The sequence below is a fragment of the Ochlerotatus camptorhynchus genome, unplaced genomic scaffold (assembly GCF_037179485.1).
Source record: "Ochlerotatus camptorhynchus isolate MF236.1 unplaced genomic scaffold, CSIRO-AGI_Acam_v1.1 ptg000125l, whole genome shotgun sequence".
Classification (NCBI taxonomy): Eukaryota; Metazoa; Arthropoda; class Insecta; order Diptera; family Culicidae; genus Ochlerotatus; species Ochlerotatus camptorhynchus.
In genome coordinates, this window is record NW_027040615.1 from 351822 (window position 1) to 371277 (window position 19456).

General features: G+C 40.2%; 1 protein-coding gene across 1 annotated transcript in view; it reads left to right on the forward strand.

Annotated features, from left to right (window-relative positions):
- The window catches only part of LOC135700026 (serine-rich adhesin for platelets-like), a 73461-nt gene that overhangs the window by 41432 nt on the left and 12573 nt on the right, over nt 1–19456 (forward strand). The window contains exon 5 of the mRNA XM_065220404.1: nt 12427–13125. Coding sequence (XP_065076476.1) covers nt 12427–13125 — 699 coding nt within the window. The remainder of the gene's footprint in view (nt 1–12426; nt 13126–19456) is intronic.

A 19456-nucleotide genomic window follows, 5' to 3' on the forward strand; every position in this document is an offset into this window, starting at 1 on the left:
CTTCTTGAAACCCATTCTACGCACTATGCGCTTTCGCTGTAGCTTGACTTCTAAATCAACGCTATTTTTTCAGCAATTAGCTAACACATACACACACTGGAATTGTTTGTAATACACAAATAAACGCGTATCCAACATGATTTAGGAATACTCACAATTTATCATTATTTTTACTATTTATTTTCAAGCGCTTTCATCAAGGAGTTCTTGCGGTAACGCATAGATGACATTGCCGAATAATTATTACATCCGTTTTCAATTATAGTTAATTTTCGCAGAATATTTCGAATTGAAATACCAAAAGATATCTTACAATACTCATCAATTATTGCGAACGAAAAAGGTCACGCGTGAGCTTGATCATGCTCTTCATGGACCGCCCCCGTCGTGTGGCTTTTTTTTTTCGCTTCTCTTCCACCTGGAGACTGCTTACGCACAGATACATGCAAAAGCCAGTTGATCGCTTAGGAGAACGAAATCTAATGCTTGGGGATGCGTTACAAAAAATTGGGATTGCGTTACAAAAAGGTCAAATGTGACCTTACATAATAAATACTTGTGTAATTGATGAGCAAAGTTAGCGACCACTATGATTGTGGTCCAAACATTCTTAGAAAATAGTTTTCGGAAAATTTAAACAATAAATCAATCTTAGAAACATTGCTAGAGAGAGCAATTTTAGTTCTTTAATTTTGCACGGAAGAGTTTTTCGATTGAGCGTTGCGTTATTTTTTTTTTTATCGATGCAGTGAGTCATTCTGAACCGACCCACTTTCACCTTAAGTTAAAATTTTGCACAGTTGTTTGTTATTGCCCAACATACCACTTATCACATTTGGTTCCTTAGTACGCACCATGGGGAGGCGGGGGGCTATACTCATCCACTTTTCATACTCTCAGCACTAGCTGGCGTTACCAGATCGCTGCTCCTCTCTCCATTTACGCTGCAGCTCCGACATAATCTGCGTGACTGCTCTGTTGACGGCAATCCAAGTGCCCTCCTCTTGACACATTTCATCGAAGACATTCTCCACGTTAAGGACGGGCATCTCCCTTCGCACTGCCTCGAACCTTCGACAGACGAAGACCACATGCTCCGGCGTTTCATCCACGTTGCCACACTCCGGACAGAGGGATGTTGCTGCGTGTCCGAACCGATGCAGGTATTTCCAGAAGCAACCGTGGCCCGACAGGAACTGCACTAGGTGAAAGTTGACTTCTCCAGCTTAGCCAACGATTCCGCTCTCACAACTTTCCGTACTCTTCCGACTTCTCTCCGCCTGTAGCACCCACTGTCCTCACCCAGGGTGGTGCCGAAAGGGATCATTCCAGCGATAACGCATACTGCTTCCGACGAGATGGTTCTGTACGCACTCACGACTTGCATGGCCATGAGCCGGAACGTACTGCTCAGTTTCTCAGTTTTTCTGCTTCGTTTCCAGCGCTGAAACCCAGGCTGGACCTCCATACCTCAGTATCGACGATGACACACTGGCCAGAAGACGTCTTTTGCTACTGCTGGGACCAGAGTTGTAAGGCATGATTATAGCTATCGGGGAAAATTGTGTTTTACTGTGGTAAGCTGCGCGCACGATGTGTAGATAGAAAGAAGATTGTTGGCGATTATGGAGATTTCCTACAAAGAGATGATGCGCGATGCAAGTACATGCGAGAAATGAAGGAAGATTTTTCAAAGATTGATTCGCTGTACATCCACTTCCAAAGCGTTGGATCAAGGATGGAGCTTTATGGAACTCTCACTGTGATCCTAATCGATCTCTGTCTCATGTATGTCTCGTAGACCAGAACCCGCTTCTGGAAATAACTCCTTAGCATCCTGTCATATGTAGCTAAAATCATTTACGCCACTGTAAGAATTGAAATTACTAAATTTGCCGATAAGACAGAAAAATGCATATCATGCAGTTGCACTCACGTCAGTAGCGTTCACTTCTTCATAGCCTTGCCAAACAGAATTATTAATTTACCTTTCCTACACCTAGAACAGCGAACCCGAATGCGCGGATCATGTTACATCTTTCAATACGCTAATAGCCTAGCAAGCACATTGACATCAATGAAACAAACATAGAATTGTCACACCGTTATAGGCATCTCACTTTGCCTACAGTAATTAAATATAAATCACATCATGCCAATGCAACAAATTGTAAAATGTATTATGACAATAACTCCGTATATAAACCCAAGCAGTTGATTAATAAAGCCAGATACTTTCGATCAAAGAAACACTTTGGATTGCGATCCTCTCCTGCCCAACTTGGGATACACAGGTTTGGACACCGCTAAAAGGAAAAGAAATTCCCCAAGGTTCTGCGATCCTCTCCTGCCCTCTGGGATAAACAGATGAGGACACCGCATCCATTCCTTGATTATGCCGCGAGCCTGCATACTTGTAAAAAGGCATAATAATCCTGTACAGGTAGTCAGGGACTCTCATTCTATGCAGCGCTTCTGCGATGACCTCCCAACTGGCGCTGTTGAACGTTTTCTTGACGTCGATCGTTATCACGACGCAATATCGATCTCCTCTCCGCTTCTGTTTTGGATGCCTTTTCGGCTCTCTCGACCACTGTTCGAATTGCATCCACCGTTTCCGGAATCCGGACCGCCTCTCCGACAATCCGTGCTCACTCTCCGTGCATTTTGTCAGCCTGTTTAGGATGATCCACTCCAAGAGTGTATCCAGCAGGCATCAACACTAGCTTCTACATCTTCCATCTGTCAGGGAAGTGACAGGTGGACCCTAGCCCAGGAATTTCTACAGCACCATCCTGAACGTGTCAGAGGACGCCTGAATCGCCACTTTCAACGCCACGTTGGGGATTCCATCCGGACCGGGAGCTTTCTTAATCTTCAATCATTTCACCACTGCTACGAGTTCCTCGTTGGTGACTTCGACGTTATCTCGCTCTCCCTCTCCGTACGGTGTAGCCGGCCAGGTCGTTGGGTCGTGCTTCGGGAAAAGTCCTTCCACGATGACTTTCAGTATCTCTGGGCACATTTCAGCGAGCATCGTTAGACTACCCAAGTAACCAACAAGCCCGCTAATCGCCCTTTTTGCAATATAAGGCTGATGTACGACTGATATAAAGTTAGGAAACCCTATATTTACCTTATATAGCAAAAAGGGCGATTATCGGGTAGTTAGTGGGCTTGGTGGTTACTTGGGTATACAAGTTATGAGCAAATACCTCATTCAAGAAGTAGTTGCGAGCTCATACGAAGGTTTCGTGATCGCCAAAATTAACGGAATGGAATGGAAGATGGAGCAGTTCCATGAGATGCTGGATGGACTTACCGAAGAGCTGCTCGGTGGAAGACCGGTAGTCAGCGGCGGAGACTTAAATGGAGTGGGGAAACAGCTGTTCCAATGCAAGAAGGCACAGTCTGCTGGGATCTCTGGCAGAGCTTGAAGTTATGCTGTCCAACGAAGGCACCAATCCATTATCGACGTCGAATCGACGGGAATCCACTATCGACGACACTTTCTGCAGTCCATCGCTGGTGGCAAACATGAATTGGAGAGTGTGCGAAGGATATACCCATAGCGACCATCAGGCGATCCGATATGGCATCGGTCAACGGTATACTGTGGCGGTACGGAGGACGAGAACTTGCGACCGGAAGTGGAAAACGAAGATTTTCGACGAGGATTTTTTCGTTGAAGCATTCCGTGTGGACAGGGGCCCCGCGGTTCTGGACGCGGATGATCTGAAAGATTACTCCAGATACGTTAGTGACACGATCATGCCGAAGAAACTGAAGCCAAATAAAAGACGGCGTTCAGCTTACTGGTGGAACGAAGCACTTAGCACCCTCCGCGCTGGTTGTCTCAGAGCCAGAAGACGAGGGACAACGCATACCGAGTCATGATGGCGATGATCAGAGGTTCAACGATACCCGTGTATGTATGTGTGTATATTAGACTGATGCAAAACTTGACATTTTCGCTCCACAGTGCTCAAATGGTTTTAAATCGGATCCTGATTAGCCTCCGAAAGTTTAAACTCATTTGATAAGAAACTGAGTTGCCACAAATAATTTGAAGTTTATATGGAAATTACTATGGGAAAACAAAAATTTTGTTCATTGTATTCTAGCCTTTTTACATATTGTACTGTTAACAAATTGTATTACTATTCTTATGGGAATTTTTATCAGCTACAACTTTGCAGAAAATTGTTTTTCAGCCAAACGTCAAACTAAATAGTTATTAATTGTTTAAGAGATTGATAATCTTATGGCAAGATTAAGCAACTGTATTGTGGGCAACACTGTATTCGGAAGTGTGACATAGTAGCCATAATTTTTGTCCTCTATTCTACGCGCCATAAACACCAATGTTGCCTGCTGAATAGTTGATTGAGCATAATCATAAGACATCAGTGACTTGAATCATTAATAATTTTTGTTCCTTACATTTGATCGAAAAGTGGTCTTTAACAAAGTTGTAGCTGAGAAAATTCAGCTATCATTTTCTAAAGTAGAGTGAACTGGTGAATTTTGAGATAGATATGAACCGAAATTATGGTTTCTCCATAGTAATTCCTATATAAACTTCAAATGGTTTCTGCCAAGTCAGTTTCTCACTATTCAAATTTTGAGAGGCTAATCAGGGCCCAATTTGGAACCGTTTGAGCACTGTGGAGCGAAAATTTCAAATTTTGCATCAGTCTACTGTATATGCGTGTGTAACGAAATATTTATTAAAACATGTTTCTCGGTAACCACTAAACCTAATTGAACGCAAAAGCCACCAAATGAAAGGTATTATGTCAACCAGTTCCGGAAATATGGCCGGAACATGCTCCGGTTTATATGGGGAATCAGGATAAGTCTGACCCCAAACGACATGTGACACCTCAAATAACATTGAAATTCATAAACTAGTTCATTGGTAGTCTTTTGGAGGCCCACGGCCACATTGGCCACACCAGGCCATGTCTACAAACCCCCCGGAGAAGTTGCCAGTTTTTGACTATACTCAAAAAAAGACCATCATGTGATACGTTCAACACCAACAACAACAATGGCAAGGGAAGAACTGGGAAGAACTTCGCTCAAGTTTTGGGAATAACATCCCTGTAATTTTGGACCTCTGGAGTTCTGAGAAGAACTTTTCTGTAGTTTTGAGAATGACTTTTCTAAAGTTTTGGGAAGAACATCCCTAAAGTTCTGGGAAGAACTTCTTTGAAGAAAGGTATTCCTGAGAAGAATTTCCCTGGAGTTCTTGGAAAAACTTTTCTAACATTCTGGGAAGAACTTCCCCACAGTTCTGGGAACAACTTGCCTCAAGTTGTGGATAGAACGCGACATCGGAACTAGAGTTATAGGAAGAATTTTCCCGAAGTTTATATCAGGTTATTTTTTCAAGCGTTCAGGTTGATCAGGTTTTATTCTGAATACAAAAACTTTGCAATAGTTTTGGAAAGAACGTCCCTGGAGTTCTGGAAAGAACGTTTCTGAAGTTCTGAGAAAAACTTTTTTTTAAGTTCTGGGAAGAACTTTGCTCAAGTTTTGGGAAGAACATCTCTGAAATTCTGGACACTTCCCTAAAACATCACCAGCCTTTACCATTTTTTAACATGCTTATATTTTGGGGTTATGAATCGAGCTGGAGAGCGGCTGCCATGTTTTAAATCATTGTTTTACCCTAGTATCCATTATACACGTACACATTAATATTTTAAAACCTTCACAAGTTTGATTTGCAAGATTAAACCCAACTTTATATGAAGAAACAACTGATGTACATGCAACTTGTAGACAGCGTGGGGCGCGATCTAGATCTAGACGTCGATTATTCAAAGGTGTATAATTCTATCCTAGGAAGCACCAATTATGAATTACTGCCTACTTCGTGGACATCTACTTAGCTCGATCAATCAAGGATTCGTACCTTCTACAATTTTTTGCAACTTGGAAAATGCAGGGCTGTTACAAGATTTTCTAAATATGATCCGCGAAATCCGCGATTTCTCAAAAGAAATCCGCGACTTCAAATACTAATCCGCGACAAAAAAAAACTGTTTTCATTGACTAAAAATAGCATTTGCATACTACTACATGGCATTTCAAGCTTATTGCTTATAGCATATTAGATTTTTGCCTGCTCTCAACTTTGAAGTACTTTCACATTTTAATTGAGAGCTTCCTATGTCTGTACCATCCTATGCCCTAGAAAGTAGAGAAATTTTCCAACTCGAAAAATTAATAGACCGGACGGGAATCAGTCGCCTCCAGCATGGACTTGCTTTGTAGCTGCGCCTTTACCGACTGAGCTAAAGGAGTATCGTTTGTAACCTTTAAAATTAAAAAAAAACATTGTATCATCTTCAGTTATTTATGTATAGTATAAATTCATAGTTATTAATGAACATAATAAAACACCCTTACATTATGAGATTCTATTGAATAATACCGGCCAAGATTTAAAAAATAAATAATTCATTTTTATTTGAAATGCAATTTTTTTTTTGAAAATTTACGTTTGCGTCTCTGACGTATTTTTCTGTCCTAAATATTGCAGTTAATTTGGCTCTAGCTTTCTCACTTTTTACCGATTCAAACCAAACACCCTGCACATAATCGAGAAATTACCAGAGGTTCTTAAGTCACACTTGTTGGTCACGAAATTATAGGTTTTCCAAATCGTCCAGCACGGAGAACAAATTCGTTAAGTTAAGATAACAAGCCTAATAGTTACTTTCACATGGAAAAATATTGTTGTTTGAAAGAAACCTATAGTTATTCCAACATTAATTTGACCGTCAACTCAATCATATCTACCTTATAGATTCAACTGTTCATCTTATACTCAATTCAACTATAACTTTGATCAATTATAACAACCGTCAAATGTAATTCAGTTATATAATATGGTTTCAAGTGATTATCATAAATCCATATACATTTAACTTGTGATGCGTAGAGCAGGCGATAAGATAGCTGGCTCTCACGCAGATGAACACGGTTCAAATTTAGTTGAATGTTCTTGTTCACCTTTTTATGATTTTGCAGTTGTGTTTTTGAGATCGATAAAGATACAAAACAAACTTCCTTAATATATCGATAATGAAGAGCAGTTCATTTAATAAACATTGTAAAATTTTGCTTCCCTACACTCAAAAAATTCCACACGCCATCATCATGTGTCTCACACTTAATTTTGCGCTTATTGTGAAACACGTCCATTTCATGTGTGAATCTTATGCTATGAACCATGCCTGAACACTATGGATTTGAATGGTGACACACTTGGATTCTATGTGTCTCATATGGTGATATCAATAGCTTTGCACATCATAGTTCAATATTCTACAATATTCTACTTTATCGACTTCTACTTTACCGACTCTAAAAATTGAAACGACAAATAAAATAATCAAACTGCCAGAGGCCAGAGCTTTCACATATATTTTTAATGGGTCTGATGTGGGATTCGATCATGGACTGTTGGGGTGTGCTGCTGCCGGAGTCTTCATTCTATCTCACTGTGCCAGGGTTGTTCTCATATATGAGGCGGGTTAATAGGATAAAGTCACAACTCTTGTTTTCGATGTTTACCTTTCTGAGCAAGCAATTCACATCGTATTGAAATGCAAAACACTTTAAATCCAACTGTTTTGAACAGTAGCGTGATTCAATGTGCAATACACTTGAATAGAAAGTAAAATTTTTTCAACATTTCAAAGTTTGAAACATTCTAAATTAACGTGTATAACACATCGAACCAAGGTGAAATACACTTAAAGTAAATGTGATTCTGCATTTAAAAAATCAAGTGTTTAAACACTTCGATCAAACGTGTGAAATTTTTTGAGTGTAACAATAGTTTTCTTGAATCTACTAAAGCATAGTTGTATTTTGAAGTTTGACGTTTGTTCATCTATTGAAAAATATAGTTGAGCCAACCGAGGAGCCAACTATGGACTATAGTTGTTGCCCTCTATATATAGTCAAATCAACTATAGTTTCGGGATCTCTAAAACAATTGAACAATATTGTTATTTTGACCGGAAAAATAATTGCGGCTGCTATAGTTTGTTCTCCGTGAGGACATCAGTTGATTTGTTCTACTAGATCAACCAAGTCTGCAATAATGTCTGTAATATCGAAAAATTTCCAATCAGATTCAAAGTGTCTATGTGGATCATGCATGATCTATTTCCGAGTAATCCAGATGTTCAAGGTTCTTCAAATCATCCTGGAGTGCAGATAATTTTGTCTACTAGATCAACCGAGATTAGGACAATGTCTCTAGTATCGAAAGATTTCCAGACAGATGCACAGTAGGGTGCTTCATTCTGAAAAAGTGATGAATTTCTGATGGGCCACCCTCCAGTTCGATTCATAGCCCCAAAATATGAACCTGTGCAAAAATTGGTAAAGATTGATGAAGGTTTAGAGGTCGCGCCAATGATTTGAAATTTGTATGGGAATTACTATGGAAGAATTTAAAAAATCGCTTATATCGCTATAACTTTGCTTCTACTTGTCCAAATGTCGAAAAAATTTAGTATGTTATTGCTATGGCAATAAACAAAAAGCCTACAGTTGCTACGCTCAGTTTTGCAGCGTATCAAGAATTATAAAAATGTGAAAAAATGGCAAAATAGGGTAAATTGACAGATGAATATGTACAAGGCAACAACGCCAATTTCATCGCAACAACAACAGGCTTGTTGATCATTGTCATGACAACCACATATTTTTTTTTTTTCAACGTTTGGACAACTACAACCAAAGTTAGAGCAATGTAAACGAAAATCAATAATTTCCCATACTAATTCACCAAAATCTCCATACAAAATCCAAATCATTGGCGCGACCTCCAAACCTTCATCAATCTTTACCATTTTTTGCACAGGTTCATATTTTGGGGCTATGAATCGAACTGGAGGGTGGCCTATCAAAAATTCATCACTTTTTTCAAAATGAAACACCCTAATGCACAGTGTCTATGTGGATCATGCATGAACTATTGTCATGTATAGCTGATGTTTTAAGTTCTCCAAATTGTTCTGGAGTTCAGATGATTTATTCTACAAGATCAACCATGACTGGGGTAAAGTCTGTAGTATCGAAATATGTCCAAACAGCTTCATGGTGTATATACAGATAATGTTAAATTGTTTCCACGTATACCAGATGATCTAGGTTCTCCAATTCGTCCAGCAGTTCAGATGATTGGTTTTACTAAATAAACAAAGACTAGGATAATATCTGTGTTATCGAAATATCGACTTGGAAATCCTAGAACATTTGGCATACACGGAAATAGATTGGCATGATCGACATAGACACTGCAAATTTGTTTGGGCATATTTCGATACTACAGATATTGAATTAGTCTTAGGTGATCTAATAGAAAAATAATCTGATCTCCAGAATGATTTCAGATCATCTTGTATACGTAGCAATATGTCGGGTACAATCCACATAGACACTTTGAATCTGTTTGGACATATTTCGATACTACAGACACTATTGGAGCCTTGGTTGATATAGTAGAACAAATCACCTGAACTCCAGGACGATTTGGAGAACCTAGAATATCCGGTATACATGCAAAAATTACTCCCATTTATACGATTCGTTTATGATTTGACAACGAAAAATACTATGTACCCCTCCCCATGGACATGGAGGTTGACGGTACTGAAGCAAAGGGTTATGTTTAATTTCTTTATATTTGCAACGATGATGATTTCCTATAGTGACACATATCACCTTCTTAATGCTTCAGTATGCCTCAAACGATTAATTCTTGGTTGTTAATAGAACTTCCTTGATGAAATCGGCTGCTTCATGCTGACTGAGCAATTCTGATTATAATATCAGATTTGTTCTGTATACAGAGGAACTGGGAGGGCTTATTAGAAACTTCTCACCAATAAAATAATGATCTTCTAGTAAATTTTGCACATAATTTTAATAATATTTTATTTTTTAAGCATATTATTTTTGTTACAGTCAATTAGCATTAGCATACGATACAAGAGGTTTAATATTACTTGCTCGTTTTTGCGTAAAATAATCAATATTTATTTTACTTGTAATTACCTTTGAAAGTTTTTTTGAAGTTTTTTTTTTGTGATTGAAAATTTTCCCAGTTTGGTTAGAAGTTTCGAAGCTAACGCATGTCCACAGGCCTAACAGAAAGATAGGCAGAAAAAGTGAAGAATGGTTGCATGCAGGGTTGCTTCCACTCACTTGCTATAGATGAGTGATTTTCAGAGTTTTGAATTCGTTAGATGTTGTAATGGAGATTTGTGTTAATGGATGCGGGAGGGGATTGAAGGGCGGGTGTTTGACGCATAGAGCTTATCAATTTCGCTTTCAGAGTGTCGCAGTCAGCGGTTTTATGATTCGTGAGCGCTCGCGATTCGTAGAATCGTTGATTGTGACTGCAAGTGGATTTGGCGGGTTTTTGTGTGTCGGACGCTTGCTTTTTGGCCTCTTCTTGTGTCTACCATGTGCAGAGTATCATTATAACGTCTAATGGTTTTGAGATTCCTGGTTGCGTGAAATACATTTGTGAGAATATCTTTTTGAGATTTAGTAGTCACGTTTTGTTTGTAGTTTATATTTTATTTCTTTCATGTAATTATGGTAAATAATAGTTATTCAATAATAGATAGTTCATCGATATATTCGTACCTTGACGCGAAGCGCTGTGGATTATGAGATGCCCGATGACCCTGGAGGGATCGATTTTGCTTACTGAGCAGAAAATCATGGATTTAACCCCAAGCTCTTCCACAGCACAATAAGTCGCCACCATCATTTGTATATTTGATATTGAACATTAACCTCGGAAACTATTTGCATATCAAGCGAAAACGCAGTCCTGTATTGTCGCGAAGCGTTATAGTTCTGAGATGTTCGATGACCCTGGAGGGATCGTTTTTGCTTACTGAGCAGAAAATCATGGGTTTAATCCCAAGCTCTCCGTCATGACTCTTAAAATCCATGATCACTAAACAAAATGAATATGTTCTTTCGGTAGCCGGCTATCGAGAGATTAAATGAACAACAAATAAACAATACATCCTTTTGGTTGCATCGTCAACTTGAGGTGAATCCTAACCGAATACCCTACCCAACCCTCCAACTCCGTAGCACTTATGAGGGTGTCGCTAAGTCGGTGGCCTCTCGTTAAGTAAGTACTACATCAACATTTCCTTCCCTATCCCTAGTTATGGTAAAGATGGGCGTGGCCGGGAATAGCGACAGTCATGCTTCTGTTACTCTTGTTTAGATTGGAACCAATGTTTACTCCCCAGCATTATTCCTGAAAGTAGTCTAACTGAGGATTTCAGAAGAGACGTGAGTGTCGCTAGTATCCAATCTACGAAGTATACCATAACAACGCTAACGCTAACAACGAAAAATACTATGTTCATATTGTAAAAAAAGGAAAATGTCTCACATTGGACAGACCTCAGGAAATTTCCGTGTAAATCCGGTGACTTATGGAATTGAGATCATTTCTCGATTATTTGCAGCGTGTTTGGTTCGAAATGGTTAAAAATTGAGAGCCTAATGAACAAACATGATGACAGCAAAATAATCCGGGACGGAAAGGTTACAATGAATTCCACATTTTTTGTGACAGCACATCAGTCTCTTCGCGATATTCGCGACGTCATTTAATGTTTCCGCGATTTTCGCGACTGAAAGTTCAAATCCGCGAAAATCGCGAAATCCGCGAAATTCGCGAATTCCGCGCCTGTTGTAACAGCCCTGATAATGCTAATGATACTCTAAGAGGAAAAGCTACCTACTTTCGAGTTGGAGGTCACTTGGAACTAGCTTTTTGATTGCTTATAAACATCCTCAGCAGGTATTAAGTATGTTACCTTCCGAAATTACATTAAAAAAAAAATTGTACATAATTTGAGGGCTTGACCCGAAAATCCGACTGTCAAATCCATACAATTGTTACCAACCTAACAATGTGAAAAAATCTCCAAGAGACCGTGTGGTCGCATTATCAAGTCGTCGGATTAACGAGAGCCGGATTAGCGGGGAATACTGTAGAGCCGAGAATACAAAAAAAATAGGAATAACTTTTCAAAGTATGCTAACAATATCCGCCCTGATTTTCAAGAACTGTTTTGAAACGTTCAACCCAAGGCTCAACCCTTTAATCGATAAAAATGCTGTAATACTCAATTTAAAAAAAGCATCAAAAGCCCCCCTCACTATCCAGACCACATCGGTGCCACTGTTCAACTTCCTAATATGCATACACCAGAACACCCTTCTCCTCCATGTAAAAAGGTAGATAGCAGATAGAACGTTCAAATGCTAGTGAAAAACCATAATCTGGAAAATTCTATATTTATCTCCGACTCATTTTCGTCCTTTCCTTTTTCCATCCACTTTCGTACACAGGGAAAACGATGAAAAACCAGCAACAATAACAACAACAACAACAGCAGCCACAACCACAGCGCGTAGTATCAGTAACGGTAATGCTAGTCGAGGGGACCCGGGGATCAAAGTGACGACTGCTGCTCCTACTTCTACTTCTACTTCTACTCCTACGCCACCGACCGCCGAGGAAATGGGAAAGAACGCCGCCGTCCACGTGAAAAGCAGATCAGCAACGGCAGCCACGGCGGTTAATGGTGAAAAGGCAACCAAACCAAGCGGGGCCAAGGGAGGAGGGCACCGGGTGGACGAGCTGTTCAACAGCAACTTCCGACTGCACACCAATCTGGGAAAAATGCATCAGTCCATTGAGGTGTGTCGGATCAACAGTATGTTCGGCGGGAAGAAGCTCGCCTCATCGTCGGGAAAGCGATTAAACAATCACGGTGTAAATAACAAAACCGCAAACAGTGATAGTAATTTGGCGGCCAGTACCGGTGATCTGCGGTCCAGTAAGATCATCGGTGGTAACAACAACAACAACAGTCATAACGTTATCCACAATAATCTACGTGGAACTCGCGGCGGTAGTGCGACCGATCTCCGACGGAAACCTCCACCGGATCTGCTGCTGCACTCGACCGGGGCTGCTGCGATGATGGAACCGAAACCACTCAAAGATATCAATCACAATAATCTGGCCAAGTGGAGCGCCGAGAGGTAAGTTTTGGTAAATCGAGCGGGAAATTAATTTAGTGAGGGCTAACATGCGGGATTGAAAATATGGGTTGTGACTGTGCGTGCTGGACCGGTAGTGTTGCAATTTTGATGCGTTACATTACATCTTACGATTCATAGGGCAGCATTGAGAGTGGTGGTGGCGTAATCGAACTGCGTTGCGAAGTTAGCTTTTGCGTTGTCCGCTCGAACAAAAGTGGATCGTAATCGGAATGTCTGTTGCTGCTGCTGCTGCTACAGAGGTCGATGGTTTGGAAATGGAAAAACGATATCTTATTTATAGCGGTGAGCGACTGGAATGGAAAATGTGATGCTGGTCGTTTTGGCGGGCGAAGTGATCTTGAATTTAGGCGCTGGCTGTATTGTTTTAGAAGAGGCTTCGCAACTGCGGTGTAACCTTGGTTAATTAGTGTTCTCTTGATCGAGTTAATGAGTCGGGATTTAAAATTAAATGGTCATCGTAGACTGGATTGAATGCATGTCATTAAATTCGTCGCAATGAAATTGACTTTGATATTGATGAATTTAATTGATTTAAAATTATTTCCAAATTGATTGGACGATGAATTGATTGTTTTGAACTTGAACTCATCCAACACGGTCATTAATTTTTGCTGTTACCTGATTCGCTTTATTGGACGGGCGGCACAGGTTTCTGCATACCGCTTAAAGACTGCTGGGCATAATGGAACTCCATGGACTTATAACTGGTAATTACCGTTTACACCTCCTTGTAGAATTCGATCACTACATAATTTTAATAATGTTAGGGTGGTACGGTACGTCATGCAACAATAGCTGTTCCCTCAATCATTAATTAAACGTGTTTTGGTATGCGTACGAAAGACATCTTCCTATATAAAATAGTAAATTACTAATTACATACCTTTGGAAATGGGCCAGAATTGTATGAATAAGATCTGGATACATATTTTAACACTTTTCCACCAAAATATTGCCAATTATTTATTACGATCAGTCGAATTTGTTCTGCTCAGGGCATGAAATTTCAATACCTGTTTTCACTAGCTTTCACTTATCAGAACCACAAAACAAATAATTACGACACGTGCTTGTACAAGCACTTTCAAGTTAATTCACTTTTAAAGACTATATTTACTTAAATAATACCATTTACATCCTTAAAAACGCGAGCCGCGTAATTGTGTAAGCTGAAACTGTTTTGTTTACCTTATTTCTACACACCGCATTACGAAGGTGTGTGTACGAATCGAGTATACCCCATTAGGCATAAATACGTTAGGCATATGGACCTTAGGCATACGGACGTTAGGCATAATGGACGTTAGGCATAAAGTCTTTAGGCATTAGGCATAAAATACCTTGTTAGTTAGGCATAAAATACCTTGCTGCTGTTCAAGTCTAGAAACCTGTTTCGAGCATGGTAAACAATGCTCAAATTAGGCTAAGCGTGGAATAAAAGATGATACAAGTTATACAAACATAGTTTATTTAATTTGGAATCCATTATTTATCATACCATAAGTGACGTAGCTAGATATTTTCTTAGATCCAAGACTAGTAGCGATAGAGGTTAATCTGGCAATAAAAACTCAGCATAGTTTTGAAATCAATCGCATTTAGAAATAAAAAAATCACACTTTTGTTGTAATATATTCTTAAAAACATATTGCAATTGTCAAAGAAGAAAAGGTTTTCCTCAAAGAACAGCTCATGAAATAAAGAATGGTGAATTCTGTGGTTTCTCATTCAATAACAAAAAACATACCTGCTGCTTCCAGGATTTACTCTCATACTTTTAGATACAATGATTCTGTTTTTGTTGTTTGTTGAATGAAAATTAGCGGAACCGTCTGCTGATGTGAGGGAGCGATACTTCCATAACAGTGACGAGTTACCGAAACAAACAAGGAACTGTGACAAACGTAACATCTGCAACCCATTACTTTGCCTGTCCAAGACGTCGCAAGTTTTAAGGCTCTTTCATTATTGGCAACGATTTCAGCTATCAATAGACGGTCCCCATTATCGTCCGTCTGGAATTCATCAGATAGATTATGCCTAATGCCATTATGCCTAACGCCCATTATGCCTAACGTTCACTATGCCTATCGTACATTATGCCTATCGTCCGTATGCCTAACGTCCGTATGCCTAACGTCCGTATGCCTAACGTCCATATGCCTAACGTCGTGTACCCGTACGAATCACCTATCATCGTATCCGGTGTAAATGATTTATTTGAAACAAGTTGTTTATTAATTTATTTGTGCAGGCTCAATCGAATAAACTTTTCAGAGTCAAGTTATTATTTGCGTTATCAGGGTGTCGACTCAATGAAAAAAATCAAATTCCCTGATATTCCCTAATTTTCAAAAAAAAAATCCAGGTGCGGTATCTACATGGTTCTGTCAACACAACCTCATCAGCAATTACTTTCCTCAGATATTTACTACCCAACAAACAATTCTAGCTGCAGATCAGTGGCTTAGATAAACGTTTTTCGCGAACACGGAGACAGATGTCGGTAGTGTGATTTGAGCAGAACAGGGTTATTCTGCGTGGCGAATGAGGTGAGGTGACTCGAGTCACTCGTGTCACCCGATTCCAGCTGGCGAGTGAGGTGAGAAAAGTCACTTGGGATGAACCCGGTGAACTCTCACTTTATTCTCACAGTCGTATTTCGGTGACAAAAGTCGTACTGAAGTGACGATTTTAAGTGACAAGAGTCGTAACCTCCGGTGCAGTCGACTGGATGGAAAACCTTAGAGTTCTATAAGCGATGGTTGCAGTTTTCGGTAATTTATTACTTCTAAATTTGTTTCAATCATTTTTTTTTGTTTCTTCGGCTTCCTCAATATGGGTAGGCCTATTCTGCGCGGCGTGTGAGGTGAGGTGACAGTGAAGTGACAATTGTCACCTCGGGTGAGGTGACTCTCCATGCAAATCAAATGGAGAGTCACCTCACCCGAGGTGACAATTGTCACTTCACTAGTGACAGTGAGTCACCTCACCTCACACGCCGCGCAGAATAGGCCTAGGGTATTTTTGGAATAGGAGTGACGTATAGGAATCGGAAACCCATGTCTGAGGCCACTTTAAAATTCAATATGGCGGCTTCTGGTTGGAGAAAAATTTGGAAACTCTGCCAAATACCCCACAAAACTGGTATTTTTGGAGTCGAGATGACGTGTAGGGACCGGAAATCGATGTCTGAGGTCAATTTGAAATTCAAGATGGTGGCTTCCGGTTGGAGAAAAACTTGAAAATTCTGTCAAATACCCCTTAATATGGGTATTTTTAGAATTGGGGTGACGTATAGGTTCCGGAAATCGATGTCTGACGCTATTTTGACTTCAATATGGTTGCTTCCGGTTGTAGTAAAATTGGGAATTACTGCCAAATTACGCACAGTATGAGTATTTTTGGAGTCTTGGTAACGTGTAGGGTTCAGAAATCGATGCCTGAGGCCGTTTTGAAATTCAAGATGGTGGCTTCCGGTTGGAGAAAAACATGAAAATTCTGTCAAATATCCCTCAATATGGGTATTTTTGGAATTGGGGTGACGCGTAGGGACCGGAAACCCATGTCTAACGCCATTTTGAATTCAATATGACAGCCTTCGGTTGGAGAAAAAATTGGAATTTCTGCCAAAAAGCCCTCAGAATGGGTATTTTTAAAATCTGGGTGACATGTAGGGCCCTGAAACCCATGTATGACACCATTTTGAATTCAATATGGCGGCTTCCGGCTAGAGAAAAACTGGGAAATACTGCCAAATTACCCACAATATTAGTATTTTTGGAGTCGGAGTGACGTGTGGGGACCGAAAAACCGTGTCTGACTTCTCTCTGGAATTCAATATGGCGGCTTCCGGTAAGAGAAAAACTGGGAAATACTGTAAAATTACCCAAAATATTGGTATTTTTGGAATTTTGATGACGTGTTGTACCGGAAATAGATGCCTGACGCCTCTTTGAAATTCAATATGGCGGCTTCCGGTTGGATAAAAATTTGTAAATTCAGTTAAATACATGTAGCGTCATCTATTCGATCATCGTTGCAGCTTCCGTGCGACATCATCGTTGCAACATTTTTTGTCGCATGCGCAAGTGCCTCAAATTGCCTGCGTATTCAAAACATTTTTGAACAAATTGAATACACAATTGTTACTCCGTACTTTAACCCTTTTGATGATCAGGACTATAGAAATGAATTGGTTTATTGTTTGACTCCTTATATAAGCCATATGGCAAAATGAAAATACAGTTTAGTGTTATACCAGAATTTGAACGCGCTGTTTCAATCCGAATAATCTGATCCCGCATAAGCCATATACACCTCAATGTGGGTATTTTTGGAATCCAGGTGACGTGTAGGGGCCGGAAAACTATGTCTGATGTCTTTCTGACATCCAAAATGGCGGCTTCCGGTTGGTGAACTATAAAACTTGGAAATTCTGTCAAATACCCCACTATATAGGTATTTTTGGAGTTGGGCAGACGTGTGAGAACCGCAAATCGATGTCTGAGTCCGTTTTGAAATTCAAGATGGCAGCTTCCGGTTGGAGAAAACCCTGAAAATTCTATCAAATACTCTACAATATGGGTATTTTTGGAATCGGGGTGACGTGTAGAGTCCGTAAATCCATATCGGACGCCTTTTTGAAATCCAAATGGCAGTTTCCAGGTAGAGGAAAATATAAAAATACTGTCAAATATCCTTCAACATGATTATTTTTGGAATTGTGTTGATGTGTAGAGACCGGAAATTCATGTCTGAGGCTATGTTGAAATCCATGATGGTGGGTTCTCGTAGAAGAAAAACTTGGAAACACTGTCAAATACACCACAATATGGGTATTTTTGGAATCGAGGTGACGTGTAGAACCCGGAAAGCAATGTCTGACGCCTTTTTGAAATCCAATTTGGTGGCTTCCGAATACAGAAAAATAGAAAAATACGGTTGGGTTTTCCATCCGTACACGTCACTCCGATTCCAAAAATACCCATATTTACCCCTCAATTGGCCAGAATTCCCAATTTTTTCTCGAACGGAAACCACCATATTGAATTCAAAATGTCTCTACACACAAGCAAAAATACCCATATTGAGGGGTATTTTATAGTTTTTTTTTGCAATTTTTCTGTAACTGGAATTTCAAAAAAGGCATGAGACATCGATTTCCGGTCCCAACACGTCACCAAGATTCCTGAAATACTCATAAGGCGGTGTATTTGACAGAATATCCCAGTTTTTATTTAACCGGAAGCCGCCATCTTGGATATCAAAATGGCGCCGGGCTTGGACGTCCGGTCGTCCAGTCCCCGTTTCCAAAAATACCCATAGTAAGGGGTATTTGACAGAATCTCCAAATTTTCTCCAACCGGAAGCCGCCATATTGAATTTCAAAACGGCCTCAGGCATCGATGTCCGGTCCCTACACGTTACCAAGATTCCAAAAATACCCATATTGTGGCTAATTTGGCAGTATATCCCAGTTTTTCTCTAACCGGATTTCGGTGATTTTGGATGCTGCCAGCGAGAGCTCTCGGAAATTCCAACGGTTTTTCCTTGCCTACTCGGTGGATGAGGTTCTGCATGATTTCGGCGAAGATTTTGCATGCTGCCAACGAAGGTTCTAGGATTTTTATTTGTCTTGATAAAGGTTTCATCCACCAGGATTACGTTTGACTCGGTTTGACAAAATGAATTACATTGGGGCTATATTGAGCCTGTTGCTGTTGACAAATAAATAAATTAAAATTACATAAAGTATGACCCAAAAACATGCGAAATTTCGATGCCGTTTTCTCGCGTTCTCAACGGAGGAGATTGTACACAATGTTGATGGATTTTTCCAATTCTCCCAGCGGAGGTACCAATTTAAACGGAATTTTCTCGCATTCGCGGTGGTGATTTTCGGTGCTGCCAACGGAAGTTCTAGGAAATCTCTACGGTATTATCTCGTGTGTTCGGTGGAGGAGCTTCCGCATGTTTCCGGTGGAGATTTCCGATTATGCCTACTGAGGTTCTACGGAATTTCGACGGAGTTGTCCCGCGTTCTCGCGGAGCAGGTTTTGCGTGATTTCGATGTTGGCAGTGGAAGTTCTAGAGGGAGCTTCTGCAGGATTTCGTCGGAGATTTTCGTTACTGCCGGAGGAGGTTGCAGGAAATTTGCACCGAAATCGTGCAGAGCGACGGGTTTTCTTTTCCAGTTGTGTTTGTTTATCTTCGCATCGAAAAAATGCGCATGCTTTGTTTTGATGTTCACATCCCACAGAATGGTTGATGCAAACGATGGAAATTAAATGCATTTTTGACGTAGGAC